The sequence below is a fragment of the Lotus japonicus genome, chromosome 2, assembly GCF_012489685.1.
Source record: "Lotus japonicus ecotype B-129 chromosome 2, LjGifu_v1.2".
Lineage (NCBI taxonomy): Eukaryota > Viridiplantae > Streptophyta > Magnoliopsida > Fabales > Fabaceae > Lotus > Lotus japonicus.
In genome coordinates, this window is record NC_080042.1 from 61,515,335 (window position 1) to 61,529,759 (window position 14,425).

The 14,425-nt window shown below is 39.8% G+C and overlaps 2 protein-coding genes across 6 annotated transcripts; one reads left to right on the top strand and one right to left on the bottom strand.

The window, feature by feature from the left end:
* The first annotated feature begins 138 nt into the window (after positions 1 to 138).
* On the top strand, positions 139 to 11,008 carry LOC130738682 (disease resistance protein Roq1-like). 5 transcript variants are annotated; one of them, XM_057590783.1, is made up of 7 exons: positions 157 to 857; positions 1,163 to 2,270; positions 2,438 to 2,725; positions 8,052 to 8,837; positions 8,921 to 9,564; positions 9,931 to 10,245; positions 10,733 to 11,008. In XM_057590783.1, the coding sequence occupies exons 1-5, from the start codon at positions 343 to 345 to the stop codon at positions 9,398 to 9,400; spliced, it is 3,177 nt and encodes a 1,058-aa protein (XP_057446766.1). In that variant the 5' UTR covers positions 157 to 342; the 3' UTR covers positions 9,401 to 9,564; positions 9,931 to 10,245; positions 10,733 to 11,008. The 5 variants fall into 5 exon arrangements, with proteins under 5 accessions (XP_057446770.1, XP_057446766.1, XP_057446767.1 ...); XM_057590784.1 differs by having other exon boundaries at positions 9,931 to 10,216; XM_057590786.1 differs by having other exon boundaries at positions 9,931 to 10,061.
* A 193-nt stretch (positions 11,009 to 11,201) lies between these two features.
* Positions 11,202 to 12,070, bottom strand: LOC130736788 (methylecgonone reductase-like). The gene is made up of 5 exons (XM_057588577.1): positions 11,957 to 12,070; positions 11,816 to 11,879; positions 11,702 to 11,760; positions 11,401 to 11,542; positions 11,202 to 11,305 (listed from the first exon to the last, which is right to left on the bottom strand). Exons 1-5 carry the CDS (start codon positions 12,068 to 12,070, stop codon positions 11,202 to 11,204), a joined length of 483 nt encoding a protein of 160 aa, XP_057444560.1.
* Between the last annotated feature and the right edge of the window lie 2,355 nt (positions 12,071 to 14,425).

The following is a 14,425-nucleotide window of genomic DNA, read 5'->3' on the forward strand; positions in this document are numbered from 1 at the left end:
AGTTTATGATCAATCTAAGTGTGGTTTGAATAAGTGAAGAGACAGCCTTTTCTTTTGATATGAACTACCTGAATGAAAAAAAAAATGACAGGACAACCATATGGTCAACTCCTTGCTTAACCAATGAACCAATTCTTTATTTGCTATTTATATCATCTTGTTCTCTTCACTTTGTGACTTTTGGCTATGCCAGAAAAAACATACTGATCTTCTATGCGTTCTCTTCATTACATTAATACCCCTTTATCAAATTTCTAGTCTTGTGCTCTATAAGATTCCTACTTGTTCATTTTGAATACCACACTCCATCCATTTTCCAGACTCATATTAAACTTTCATGTCATGGCTCTGCCACAATCCCCCTTTTCCTCCTTCACTAATGAATTTACCTATGATGTGTTCCTTAGCTTCAGGGGTCCCGACACTCGTCACTGTTTTACTGGCAATCTTTGGAAAGGTCTTTCTGACAGCGGAATCAACACCTTCATTGATGACAAGGAGCTTGAGAGAGGGGATGAAATCACACCGGCACTTGTTAAGGCCATTCAAGAGTCAAGGATTGCCATCCCCGTGCTCTCTACCAACTATGCCTCTTCTTCCTTTTGCCTAGATGAGCTTGTAAACATCCTTGACCGGCGGCTCGAAGCAAAAGGTCGGTTGGTTTTGCCGGTTTTCTATAACGTGGATCCTTCTCATGTGCGGCATCAGACTGGGAGTTATGGAGAAGCACTTGCTAAGCATGAAGAGAGGTTTACAAATAACATGGAAAATTTCACAGGTAACATGGAGAGGTTGCAGAAATGGAAGGTGGCTCTGCACCAAGTAGCTAGCTTGTCTGGTCACCATTTCAAACCTAGGTACCCCACTTCTCTTGTGTCTTACATCTATATTTTTTTGTTAGACTTTCTGCTGTTGGATCAGTTCATTTTATAACTTAAAGAAGAGGGAAATTCCTATTTATATTGAAGTTTATTTATTCTATGGCAAACCATTTAAAATATTATATGATAACTACCAATACATGGATATTATCATGAACCAATTATCCAAGCTTAAGTTGTTGGGTAAATAGCACATGAATAGTTTTTACAGTTTTTTATTGTATTTTTAACAGATATGATACATTTAGTATGACATCACACAAACTTCTCTGATTGGGCAGGAAAGAGTATGAACATGAGTTTATTGCTAAGATAGTTAAAGAAGTCTCAAATAAGATCAATCGCGCCCTTTTACATGTTGCGAATTATCCTGTTGGATTGGAGTCTCGAGTGTTACAAGTAAACATGCTTCTAGGTGATGTATCCGATTTTGGAGTCCACATGGTAGGAATTTATGGAATTGGAGGGATGGGTAAAACAACACTTGCACGAGCAGTTTACAATTTGATTGCTAACCAATTTGAAGCTTCTTGTTTTCTTCATGATGTGAGAGAGAATTCAAACAAACATGGCTTAAAACATCTCCAAGAGAAGCTCCTTTCTAAGACAGTTGGACTGAACATTGAGCTAGGTGATGTCAATGAAGGAATTCCAATAATAAAGCAAAGGCTACATAGGAAGAAGGTTCTTTTGATATTGGATGACATTGATGAATTGAAGCAGCTGCATGTTATGGTTGGAAGACCAGATTGGTTTGGTCCTGGAAGCAGAGTTATTATTACCACTCGGGACAAACATTTGTTAGCAAGTCATGGGATTGAAAAAACATATGAAATGGATGAGTTAAATAAGGAAGAAGCTCTCAAATTGCTTAGATGGAACGCTTTTAAAAGTAATGAAGTTGATTCAAGTTACAAGGACATTTTAAACCTTGCGGTAACTTATGCTTCTGGCCTACCATTGGCTTTGGAAGTAATAGGTTCCAACTTGTTTGGAAAAGGTATAGAAATGTGGAAATCAACATTAGATCGATATAAAAGAATTCCGAATAAAGAGATTCAAAAGATACTGAAAGTAAGCTTTGATGCTTTGGAGGAGGAAGAGAAACGTGTTTTTCTTGACATTGCTTGTTGCTTCAAATCGTATCCATTGGTGGAGGTTGAGGATATACTCCATGCTCATCATGGTGCGTGCATGAAACATCACATTGGAGTTTTGGTTGAAAAATCTCTTATAAAGATGGATGATTATGGCAGCAACATAACATTACATGACTTGGTAGAAGATATGGGTAAAGAAATTGTTCGGTCAGAATTACCGACAGAGCCCGGGAAGCGCAGTAGGCTATGGTTCCCGAAAGACATAGTTCACGTTTTAGAAGACAATACGGTAAGACATCTAAATGGTTTTGATTTTTCTTCTTTAACTTTCATTTATTGTTTTAGACTATTATATGCTCATATCACACTTGTTTCCACCCTCGATGTAAATTTCTCTAAATATGTCTTGCGGTCTTAATATATTGTGGTTGATTCCTTTTTTTTTTGTGTTAAAAGGGGACAGGTAGAATTGAAATCATATATTTGCATTCCCTCTCAATTGAAGTAGCTGTAGATTGGAATGGAAAGGCCTTTAGGAAGATGAAAAGTTTGAAAACACTTATTATTAAAAGTGGTCGTTTCTCCGAAGGTCCCAAATATCTTCCAAGTAGTTTGAGAGTGCTGGAATGGCAAGGATATCCTTCACAGTATTTTCCATCTGATTTCAATCCAAAAAAACTTACCATATGCAAATTATCCAACAGTTGCTTTACATCATTTGAATTGGCTGGCTTATTGAACAAGGCAAGTGTAAGAGTTGTTTATTTTGCTGATACTGTATGTCTATAAATTCTCTGTTAAATTATTCATTTGGTTTTAATTTTGTTAGAGATAAATAGGCATACTATCCTACGGGATATTTTCTTTATTATTATTTATTTTATTTTATAATATGCCTTAGAATATTCTTAGCATATTCTGTTATTTTATTATTATAAATAATATTGTCTACCTCATACATAATTTGTGGTGAGAGTATCCAATCTTACATGGTATCAGAGCCTCTATGGCCGAGAGGTCTAGAGTTCGATCCTTGCTCCCCTCACTTTCTAATTAAAAAGTGGAATTTGATTAAGCACATGGTAGGTGGGCCTGTGCATTTATCCACGCTTCAAGCCCAAAGGGCTCTTGCGTGAGGGGGCGTGTTAGAATATAATATAAAACCATTAAAGTGGCCCTTACCCAACAACTTAAGCTTTTGGGATAAGTGGTTGTTTGACATGGTATCTGGTTTAGGTTGAAAACCCTAGCCCCAAACCTTCCTGTGCCGCCACCCTTTTTCTCTCCCTCTTTTTCTGATACAGCCATTATTTTCCCCTTTGATTTTTGTGCCTGCTTGTGCTTCTGTGTGTGCCGTCAGCCAAAATTTCTGTGCTGTTCTCGTGCTTTGTGCGCCATTAGCAGCCCTACACTCGTAATCATCACTTGCATTTCGTGAAGGCTTTGCAACAAGTATCATTCCATCATCATCACGTTGCTTTTCATATGCAACAATCATTCCATCATCATCACCTTGTTTTTTGTGGGGTCCCGTGCCAGCCAGCCACCAACAGCCATTATTTTTTCTTTGTCATTTTCTTGTGACTCATCCACATATTTGATTATTTGATTTATTTTCCAGTATTGCTCACATGGCTTCTGATGCTACTCCTCCGACTTTTTCCATGAACACTTTGGTGCATATGCTTACGGTGAAACTTAAACCAGATAATTTTCTTCTCTGGCGTAAACAGGTTACTGCTCTTCTTCAGAATCAGAACTTGTATGATATTGTTGACCCTACCGTCGATCCTCCGCCAGAATTTACTCAACAGACATTTGCACAAACTATTACTCAACCACAACGTACTGGTGCTCCTTCTCCAAATCCTCTTTATGCTGATTGGCAGGCTCGAGATCGTAATGTCAACAGTCTGCTTCTTTCCTCCCTCACTGAGGAGGCCTTATCTGAGACTCTAAGCGCAACCACTGCTCGTGATGTTTGGGTTGCTTTACACTCTGCCTATGCCTCCCGCAGCAAGGCACGTGAACTACGTCTCCGTGATGAACTTCAACTCATGCGTCGTGGTTCTTTATCAGTTTCTGAGTACGGGCGGAAATTTCGCACTATCTGTGATCAGCTGGCTGCTATTGGTGCACCTGTGCCTAATGATGATAAAGTTCACTGGTTCCTTCGTGGTCTTGGCCCGTCATATGCAAATTTTTCCACGGGCCAGCTTGATCAGGTGCCCCTACCTTTCTTTACTGACATTCTTTGTAAGGTCGAAAGCCATGCTATTTTTCAGGCTTCTCTTGAGGAATCAGTGACCCCTCCGCCTGCTGCCTTCCATGCAAGCAATCAGCCCCGCTTTTCTGGTAATCAGTCTTCCAATAGTGGCAACCGTGGTAATTCCGGTGGAGGTTCTCGTGGTGGAAATCGTGGCAACTCTAATGGAGGATCTCGTCAGCGACGCCACAATGGTGGCTCTGGCCGCCGTGGCTCTTATACGCTTCGCTGTCAAATTTGTCGTGAGCAGGGTCATTATGCCGATAAGTGTCCGATTCGCTGGGATCGGTCTTCTGAGTCTGCAAATCTGGCACAATCGTTTGCTGCAGGTTGTTCGTTGGATAACTCTGACCGTTCTGATTGGTATATGGATACCGGTGCCACCTCTCATATGACTCCTTCTCTATCTCAGCTGACGGACTCTCAGGACTATTCTGGTAATGACCGTGTCTTTGTGGGTAATGGGGCTGGTTTACATATTACTCATACTGGTTCTCGTTCTGTTTCACATTCTGTTCCTTTATCTAATGTTTTGGTTGTGCCTCAGTTAACTAAAAATCTTGTTTCTGTTAGCAAATTGACTCGTGACCATCATGCTAAAGCCATTTTTTTGGATGATTCGTTTGTTATTCAGAATCGAAAGACAGGCGCCGTTCTGGGAAGGGGCAGATGTGATCAAGGACTTTATGTGCTGAATCAGGACTCGCAGGCGTTGCTTACTACCAGTTCTCCATTACCCCGTGCCTATTTTGAATTGTGGCACTCAAGATTAGGACACGTCAATTTTGATATTATCAAACAATTGCATAAACATGGTTGTTTAGATGTTTCTTCTATTTTGCCTAAGCCCATCTGTTGCACTTCTTGTCAGATGGCTAAAAGTAAACGATTAGTATTTCATGATAATAATAAGCGAGCTTCTGCAGTTTTAGACCTTATTCATTGTGACTTGTGGGGACCATCTCCCGTTGCTTCTGTTGATGGTTTTTCTTACTTTGTTATATTTGTTGATGACTTCTCCCGTTTTACTTGGTTTTATCCATTGAAGCGTAAGTCTGATTTTTCTGATGTACTTCTTCGCTTCAAAGTGTTTGTGGAAAATCAATTTTCTCGGTCGATTAAAGTTTTTCAAAGTGACAACGGCACTGAATTCACAAATAACAAAGTACAGACTTTATTTACTTCTTATGGAGTGCTTCATCGTTTTTCATGCCCTCACACTCAGGCCCAGAATGGTCGGGTTGAACGGAAACACAGACATATTCTTGAGCTTGGTCTTGCTATGTTGTATCACTCGTGTGTACCTACTGCCTATTGGGTTGATGCCTTCAGTTCTGCGGTATACATTATTAATCGTGTCCCCTCTAAGGTGTTATCTGATCAGATTCCGTTTCAGCTCCTATTTCAGGTTGTACCCATGTATGCTAATTTCCATCCTTTTGGATGTCGGGTGTTTCCGTGCTTGCGTCCCTACATGAAAAATAAATTTAGTCCTCGGAGCACTCCTTGCATATTTCTGGGATACAGCAGCAACCACAAGGGATTCAAATGCTTCGATCCGACGACTTCTCGCACTTATGTGTCTCGTCATGCTCAGTTTGATGAATTTTGCTTCCCTTTTGCAGGTTTAAACTCTTCTCCCCATGATTTGGTGATTTCTACGTTTTCTGAACCGGTTGCGGGATCTTCTCCATCTTCACACCCTATTATTCCTGTTGTTCTGGAGAGTTCCCCACCGACTGGTCCTCTGCCTTGTTCGTCTTGTGCTGACCCAGATGTTCTGCCGGTTCCTCCTGATGATGCACCACCTTCGCCGGTTCTTCCGGATGATGCTCCCCCTTCGCCAGCTCCTGCTTCCCCAGCACAGCCGACCACTCCTCCTATTGTGACTCAGGCTCCGCCTACTTCCCCGCCTGCTACACCTCCTGTTGTGGCTCAGGTTCCACTTGCTCCTGTTGCTGCTCGTCCGCGGACCCGCTCTCAGAATGGTATTTTTAAGCCGAATCCACGTTATGCCTTGGTTCATGCTCAGCCTACTGGTCTTCTTACTGCTTTGCATACTGTTACTGAGCCTAAGGGATTCAAATCTGCTATGAAGCATCCTCATTGGTTGGCAGCCATGGAGGATGAACTTTCTGCCCTTCATAAAAATTGTACTTGGACTTTGGTTCCTCGTCCTTCCACTACCAATGTTGTTGGAAGTAAATGGGTTTTTTCGCACTAAATTCCATAGTGACGGCACTGTTGAGCGTTTAAAAGCGCGTTTGGTGGCTCAGGGTTTCACTCAGATTCCAGGGTTTGATTACTCTCTTACTTTCAGTCTTGTTGTCAAAGCTACTACTGTACGCCTCATCTTATCTCTTGCCGTGCTTAACAATTGGCAGCTTCATCAGTTGGATGTCAAAAATGCTTTTCTTCATGGTCATCTCACTGAAACTGTTTATATGGAGCAGCCTCCTGGATTTGTTGATCCTCGTTTCCCGACTCATGTGTGTCGGTTGAACAAGGCCCTCTATGACCTCAAACAGGCGCCTCGTGCTTGGTTTCAGCGCTTGAGCTCTTTTCTCCTGCGTTATGGTTTTTCGTGTAGTCGGGCTGATCCATCCTTGTTCTTTTTCTACAAAGGACATATTACTCTCTATCTTCTTGTGTATGTGGATGACATCATCCTTACCGGTAGTGATCCCTCTCTTCTGACTCAGTTTATTGCTCGCCTTAATGCTGAGTTCGCCATTAAATATCTGGGTAAGCTTGGCTATTTTCTTGGTCTTGAGATCACCTATACTGCTGATGGTTTGTTCTTAGGACAGGCTAAATATGCCCATGATTTGCTTTCTCGTGCTCTGATGCTTGAGGCCAGTCATGTTTCTACACCCTTGGCTGCCGGATCTCATCTTGTCAGTTCTGGTGCTGCTTACTCAGATCCTACACACTATCGCTCTTTGGTTGGAGCTTTGCAGTACTTGACTATTACTCGTCCTGACTTGTCATATGCTGTTAACACTGTTAGTCAGTTTCTTCAAGCTCCGACTGTGGATCATTTTCAGGCTGTCAAACGAATCCTTCGTTATGTCTGTGGCACACAACATTTTGGTCTCACGTTTCGTCGTACTTCTTCCCCCGCTGTTCTTAGTTATAGTGATGCCGATTGGGCTCGCTGCACTGACACTCGCCGCTCTACTTATGGCTACGCTATTTTTCTTGGTGATAATCTTTTGTCTTGGAGTGCCAAGAAACAACCTACTGTTGCTCGCTCTAGTTGTGAATCTGAGTATCGGGCAATGGCAAATACTGCGTCTGAGTTAGTTTGGTTGCTTAATCTTCTTCATGAGCTTCGTGTTCGGTTATCCGCGACTCCTCTTCTTCTTAGCGACAACCAGAGTGCCTTGTTTATGGCTCAGAATCCTGTTGCTCATAAGCATGCCAAACACATTGACTTGGATTGTCACTTCGTTCGTGAGCTGGTTTCCTCTGGTCGTTTAGCTGTTCGCCATGTGCCCACTTCTCTCCAGTTTGCTGATATTTTCACTAAGGCGTTGCCTCGTCCGTTGTTTGACCTTTTTCGATCCAAGCTTCGAGTTGGTCCTAATCCAACGCTAAGCTTGACGGGGGGTGTTAGAGATAAATAGGCATACTATCCTACGGGATATTTTCTTTATTATTATTTATTTTATTTTGTAATATGCCTTAGAATATTCTTAGCATATTCTGTTATTTTATTATTATAAATTATATTGTCTACCTCATACACAATTTGTGGTGAGAGTATCCAATCTTACAAATTTGTTATTTTCTTCATTGCAGAAGTTCGTGAATCTGAAAGTTTTGAATTTTGACTATTGTGATTATTTAACTGAGATACCTGATGTATCTGGTCTGAATTTGGAAGAACTTTCATTTGAATGTTGTGAGAATTTAATTACAATTCACACTTCGGTTGGTTTCCTGAATAAACTTAGGATCTTAAATGCTAAAGGTTGCAGCAAGCTTAAGAGTTTTCCAGCCATAAAGTTGACCTCTCTTGAAAGACTAGAACTTTCACATTGTAAGAGTCTCAAGAGTTTCCAAGAAATATTAGGAAATATGGAAAATATAGAATTCCTTTATTTGAAGGGAACTTCCATTGAAGAATTGCCTTTCTCATTTGGAAATCTTACTGGGCTTGATACATTAATACTGGAACAATCTGGAATGTTTAGATTTACAAGTAGCATAGTTATGATGTCAAAACTGTCTTCTATTATCGCTTTGAATTTGTGTGTATCTCTATTGCAAAAGGAGAATGATAAATTCAGCGCAAAGGAGTCTTCAAATGTACAACGTCTTTATCTCTTAAACTGCAACCTATCAGATGATTTTCTTTTAATAGGTCTCTCATGGTTTGCTAATGTAAAAGAGTTAGACCTATCTGGGAATGATTTAAAAATTCTTCCTGAATGCATCAAAGAATGTCGCTTTTTGTGGAAGCTTTGCTTGAATAATTGCAAGGATCTTCAAGAAATTAGAGGGATTCCTCCAAATTTGGAACATTTCTCGGCACTAGACTGCAAATCATTGACTTCATCATGTATAAGCATGTTACTGAATCAGGTTTTGCTACTTTCCTGTATTTGACTTGACACTCAATATATTTTTCTATGTTGTGAAACTTGTGAATTATTTATGAATGACAGGAACTTCATGAGTCTGGAAGCACCCTTTTTCGTTTGCCAGGAACAGCAACGGTTCCGGAGTGGTTCGAGCACCAAAGCAAAGGACCATCAATTTCCTTCTGGTTTCGCGGCAAGCTCCCTTCCATAGCCCTCTTCCTTGTTAGTACACCAATGCATCAAAACTGCTTTGACAGTTTATTTCTTTTACCTGGACCCAATCTGATCATTAATGGACATGAATATGCTCTAGATCATTTATTTCATCCTATCTATCTCACAATAATTCCAGATCACACATATCTTTATGACCTGCAACTGCATGGAAGGAAATTCAAAGACATGGATAAAGCACTTTTAGAAAATGAGTGGAACCAGGCAGAGATCATGAATGAGGATTGGATGAGGAGATCGATTGATATAGAAAGCGGAATCCATATATTCAAACAGAAAAGTAGCATGGAGGGTATTCGATTCACCTGTCCTTATAAAAAAGAAACTTAGATGATGATCACAATTTACATCTCAAAACTACCCACTTCTAAAAACCAGAGATTGGTAGACATGGAAGTATGAATTAATTGTCATTCATTGGGTGGTAATGTGAATTTTGATTCACATCCAAAGTTATCAACACGGATAAGAGGCACTACTGTTTGGCGTCAAAGGTAATCTCTCGTTTGATCTGCTTACACTTTAACTTACTTTAGTGGCCCTATTGTTTATTTTGATCTCTACATAAATGGAACAAAAGGAAAGGAATATCAATTGTACAGTGCTTGATCAGGGTGCCTGATTAATTATTTTTTTTTTCTTGAAGCAAATGCACAGGACTTCTGCTTGTTGTTTCATTAGTGACAAATTAAAAATAAACTTGCTTGGGTTAGAGAAATTGAATGTTGTTAGATTGTAAATTAATTAGACAATATTGTAATTTTGATTTATGTAGTATGCTTGTAAATTATCTTGACTTCAACATTGAATTGATGTATTAAGCTTAATAATGATCCCATCATGTTTCAAATTTGTTTCAGGCAAGAGGGAAAAAAAATGGTATTGGTAGTGTTGTAAAATGAAGACAGTGATTTGATTTGTCAGGTATCGTCGAAAGTGTTATGTGGAGCTTCAATTTTGAGGCACTGGTGATGTAGATAAAATTTCTAGTGTATGGAATTGTATACTTTGCTGCTCAATTTTGCCATGGTACTGCTATATTGTGTATGATTTGGACATTGCACTTGATAGTTGATCCTCCTGCATCTCCACGTGTTTTCTTCTGGGTTAACCATGCCAATGCCTGGTGCAAAGTGCAAACTAGTGGTTAGTGTAGTAAATAACATTTTGCGAAGGTTGGTTTTGCCTATGCTTTTGCAGAAAAAAATTCACTAGTTTTTAAGAGTTTGAGTGTTAGTGGACTTCAAGCATGTACCGCAGAACTTACCTACAACCTCTTTTGCAACTGGCAAGTGTCATTTAGTCTGTGAAAATCTTAGCAAGCTAAGATATGAAACTGGGATTTCGTTTTATGCTTGCAATCCATACTTTCTATTGAACTTTTATCAAATTTGACTTGCGCCCTGTAAAAATATGATAAGTCTTCAAGACTTTGTTTGTTTGGAACCATGATTAATAGGAATATAACCAATTGGTTAAAGTAGTGAAGGGAGATATTCTAAGTGCTTATAGTCAAGTTTAAAATGGTGCTTAATAAAAACTTATGTTTTGGTAACTAAGCATGTTACAGAACCGATTCTTGCTTAGCTTTTAATGTACTTAATTTTATTAATGATTGTCTACTTAATGTTGCTAAACTTAGGAATTAATTATCATTAACAGGAACTCCGTCATGAGGATGGAAACATCAAGTTTCATTTTCCATAAGGAAAGATTCCACAGTGGGGAGGAGGAGGACGCCGCCTAAGACCGTTGCGCCGCTGTTTGAGACCCTATTCATTCTTGATTTTAATTTTATGCTCTCTTCAAGTCTGTACTACTCTAGTCTCTATAAGACTTATGTTTTGGTACTTTGGTTTTTATGTACTTTGTTGAACCTTGCTTTATTATGAAGTTGGATATTGAAATTATTTGATTAATGCTTCTTTGATTGTCCTAGTAGGTTACCTTTGTACACTATAACAGGTTTTATTAAGTATTTCTTCATTTTGATAGACTCTTACAAGTCTACAAGTCGACTCTACCAACCCAAAACAAGGATGCGTAGACTCGCAAGTTTGACAACCTTGATCTCATGTACTTTAATTATTTTGATGGACAAAACCTATTTATGAGTAGGAAAAGTTGCTTATTACTCAAGAACACAGGCATAATAACCAAATCTTCTCCCATTGAACTCATTGGCAGCTGGCTGGAGTTGCAAAGATACATATATTTGGAAGACATTTTGCTCCACTAAGAATGATTTCAGGGGTCACCATCCCATAGTTCTTAATAGGACTTGTAAGGCCCATTTTCTGATACAAACATATCTCCAGAGCACATCCTACGCTGTGGTATCTGGCTGAATTTCTGTGCCTCCTCCCAGGTCAGTTCCCAATCAAATAGTTCAAGGTTTAGTTTCATTCTCTCCTTGTTGAAGCTTTTTACAATAGCACTTGCCCCTTGCTCGTATATCCATCTCAGTGCTATCTGCATGACATAGAAAATAATGGACACTTTACTATTTACCAAATAATGAGATTATGTCCATATAGCAAATTGTTATGTCCTTTTTTTATATGGACATAATCTCTTTACTCTTTACTATTTTCTAAAGGGAACTTTTCATATCTAGGATAGTTAGAGAACCTGAGCTACACTCTTCTGTATTGCATGTGCAATTTCCTTAAGGATTGTGTTCTCCATCACTGCATTTGAACGGTACACACAATTATAGGCTCCTAGGGGTGACCAAGCGCTTACATGGATTCCTTTCTGCTTGAAGAATTCTGAGTTTCACCTGCCTCCATGATGGGCTCATTTCCACCTAAAACCAAAGGAACCACCAGCAATTATTCATCACCTCTCTGTCAAAACCAATCTGGCATTGCAAAAATTTCATACCTGATTGACTGCAGGAGGGATGGTGGCATTTTCTAAGAGCTGTGTGGGCTTTTTGATGCCAAAGTTGCTGACACCTATGGATTTGGCTAACCCCAATCTGTTACACTCTTCCATAGCATCCCATGTTCATTTCATGTCAAAGGGTATCACATCCTCCTTTGATATATTAATGCCTTCAGTTTCAGGCTTCAACCTCACTGGCCAATGAATTAAATAGAGATCTACATACTCCAACCCCAACTTCCTAAACAGTTTCAAGGATACTTAGAACATAACCAATCATAGGGAGGCTACAAAGTGAGGAAGAAGATTGTATTGTATTGTACTTACAGCAGTGTTGTTTTCAGAGCTGAAAGAACAAGGTCATCTTGTGCATCTGTGCCCCACAATCTGGAAGTGATGCATATCTCATCGCGGCTCTTAATGAGGCCGAGCTCTAAAGCTTTTGCCACTGCTTTGCCTAGAGGCTCCTTTCTTTCATACACCGCAGCAGTGTCAAAGTGTCTGTAGCCAACATCAAAGGCATCAATGAAGATCGAGGTGAGTGCTTCGTGTGGTGGGGAGAGGCATTGTTGCAGTTCCCAGGCCTATCTGTGGCATTAGTGTCACTTCTGGTTTTTTCTTAGCTTCCATAGTCTCTTGTTGGTTTTGGTTTGTGTTAATTTTGTTGTGATTAGAATATATACAAGACAGGAGTTACCAAGATAAGATAATGGTGCCCGGTTGTATCCACACGTTAGGCTATGCCTCTGGAAGAAGTTGAGAAGCATCACGTTTGAATGAATAGACTGTTCCACAAGGATCATTTGTCACTTTCTAGTTTTCCAGATAACTGATACAATACACTAGCTGCTGGGTGTATTTGTGTTCTGTTGCTTGTTCTGCTATAAAGTTTTTAACTGGCAAGCATGAAGGAATTGATAGCATATGCAAAGTGAGTGAATTCTCTCATGTGCAAATTTCACAGGATACTGTCATGTTAAAATTATGTCAATTTATCTCTTTGACTCTTTGAGCCTCTTGAATAGTGGGTGAGACGTTCTATATTGATGAAAGAGAAATTGATGCAAAATTTCATGTTATTGTGTCATTTTATATGAGAAAATCTTAATCCGTTAGAGGTAGAGTTAATTACCGATTTAACCGTTATTCTTCCCTTAAAGTTCAGTTTTATATTTAATAATATGCATTAGGTGATTTTTAAGTTTACCAAATTATTATCAAATAAGTGCATCTTTTTTTTTTGAAACCAAATAAGTACATCTTAAGAACTAGTATGAGATAAAAATGTGCATAAAAAATTTATCAATTCAAGAATTTGCTTGTATACATTATTAAATTTAAGGTTTAAATTGAAATAATTTCAACAACTAAGTTGCTTGCTTTTTATTCTTTATCCTCTTCATGATATCTGGTTTACCGGGAGAATAGGATACTTAATTCACACATTTAAATGAGACAAATGAAAAAGATTTAGCTTTGTGTTGCATTTGACTATTTAAACAATATTTGTTTTCAGGGGTCGCCTTCCCACAGGTCTTCCATGAAAATGTAAGGTCCATTAAGATATGAATTAGCCTTCTGAATGATTTTGTTTCATCCTCTCCTTGTTGAATTACAATGGCACTTGCCCCTTGCTCGTATAATCCACCTTAATGGCATGTTTGGCCATGGAGAGATGGGAAACGGGGATGAGGTAAAGTTGACCCCGGGTAGGAATTGGATGGATAATGAAGTATTGAGTAATTTATAAGTGAAAAGATTCATTTACCTTGGACTGGGCGAGACCCTAGGGTCCTTCGCCCAGGTGCGCCAGCCTGGGGCGACATGCGAGCCAGGGAGTTGGGCCTTCTCCCGGGAGGCCCAACTGGCCCATTATGAGAAGTTAAGGGCGCCAAGCCCAACTCCCGAATCTATAAATAGGGAGCGGTTACCAATTGTAAGGGACTCTTAGCTCATTTGAGAAATAAAAGACTTGAAATTCAGTTATTTTCTCTCTCTAAGCGGTTACGCGCTCATTCCCTCTAGATTCTCACATCACGATCCTCTCGCTATGGGTACCGTACCTCATCTCTATGTTCTTGGATAGAACATTTGGCGCCGTCTGTGGGTATCGGTAGATTTCGATTCCCGGATCACGTGGATTGTGATTAGTTCAAGAGAAATCTGATTCTCTGTGAAAATTCTATTTGGATTTTGGACTGTCGGTGGAATTCTAGTCATCCAACGGAACTTGATGGAATCGTGTCGTCGACGGCGAAGCGAAGAGCTGGAGAAAAGGCATGGCTCCCCACCGCGCCGGGTAAGAAGGAGGTTGCGCCGTGAAGAGGAGCACCGTACACGGAGTGATGACGTCAGGCTGCACCGTCGCGAAGGTTAAGCCACTCTCAGCGGCAGTGAGAGAGGTGGCTATACCGGATGATATGAGGAGCCTTGAGTTGGTGGCATACAACGGACAAACGGATCCAA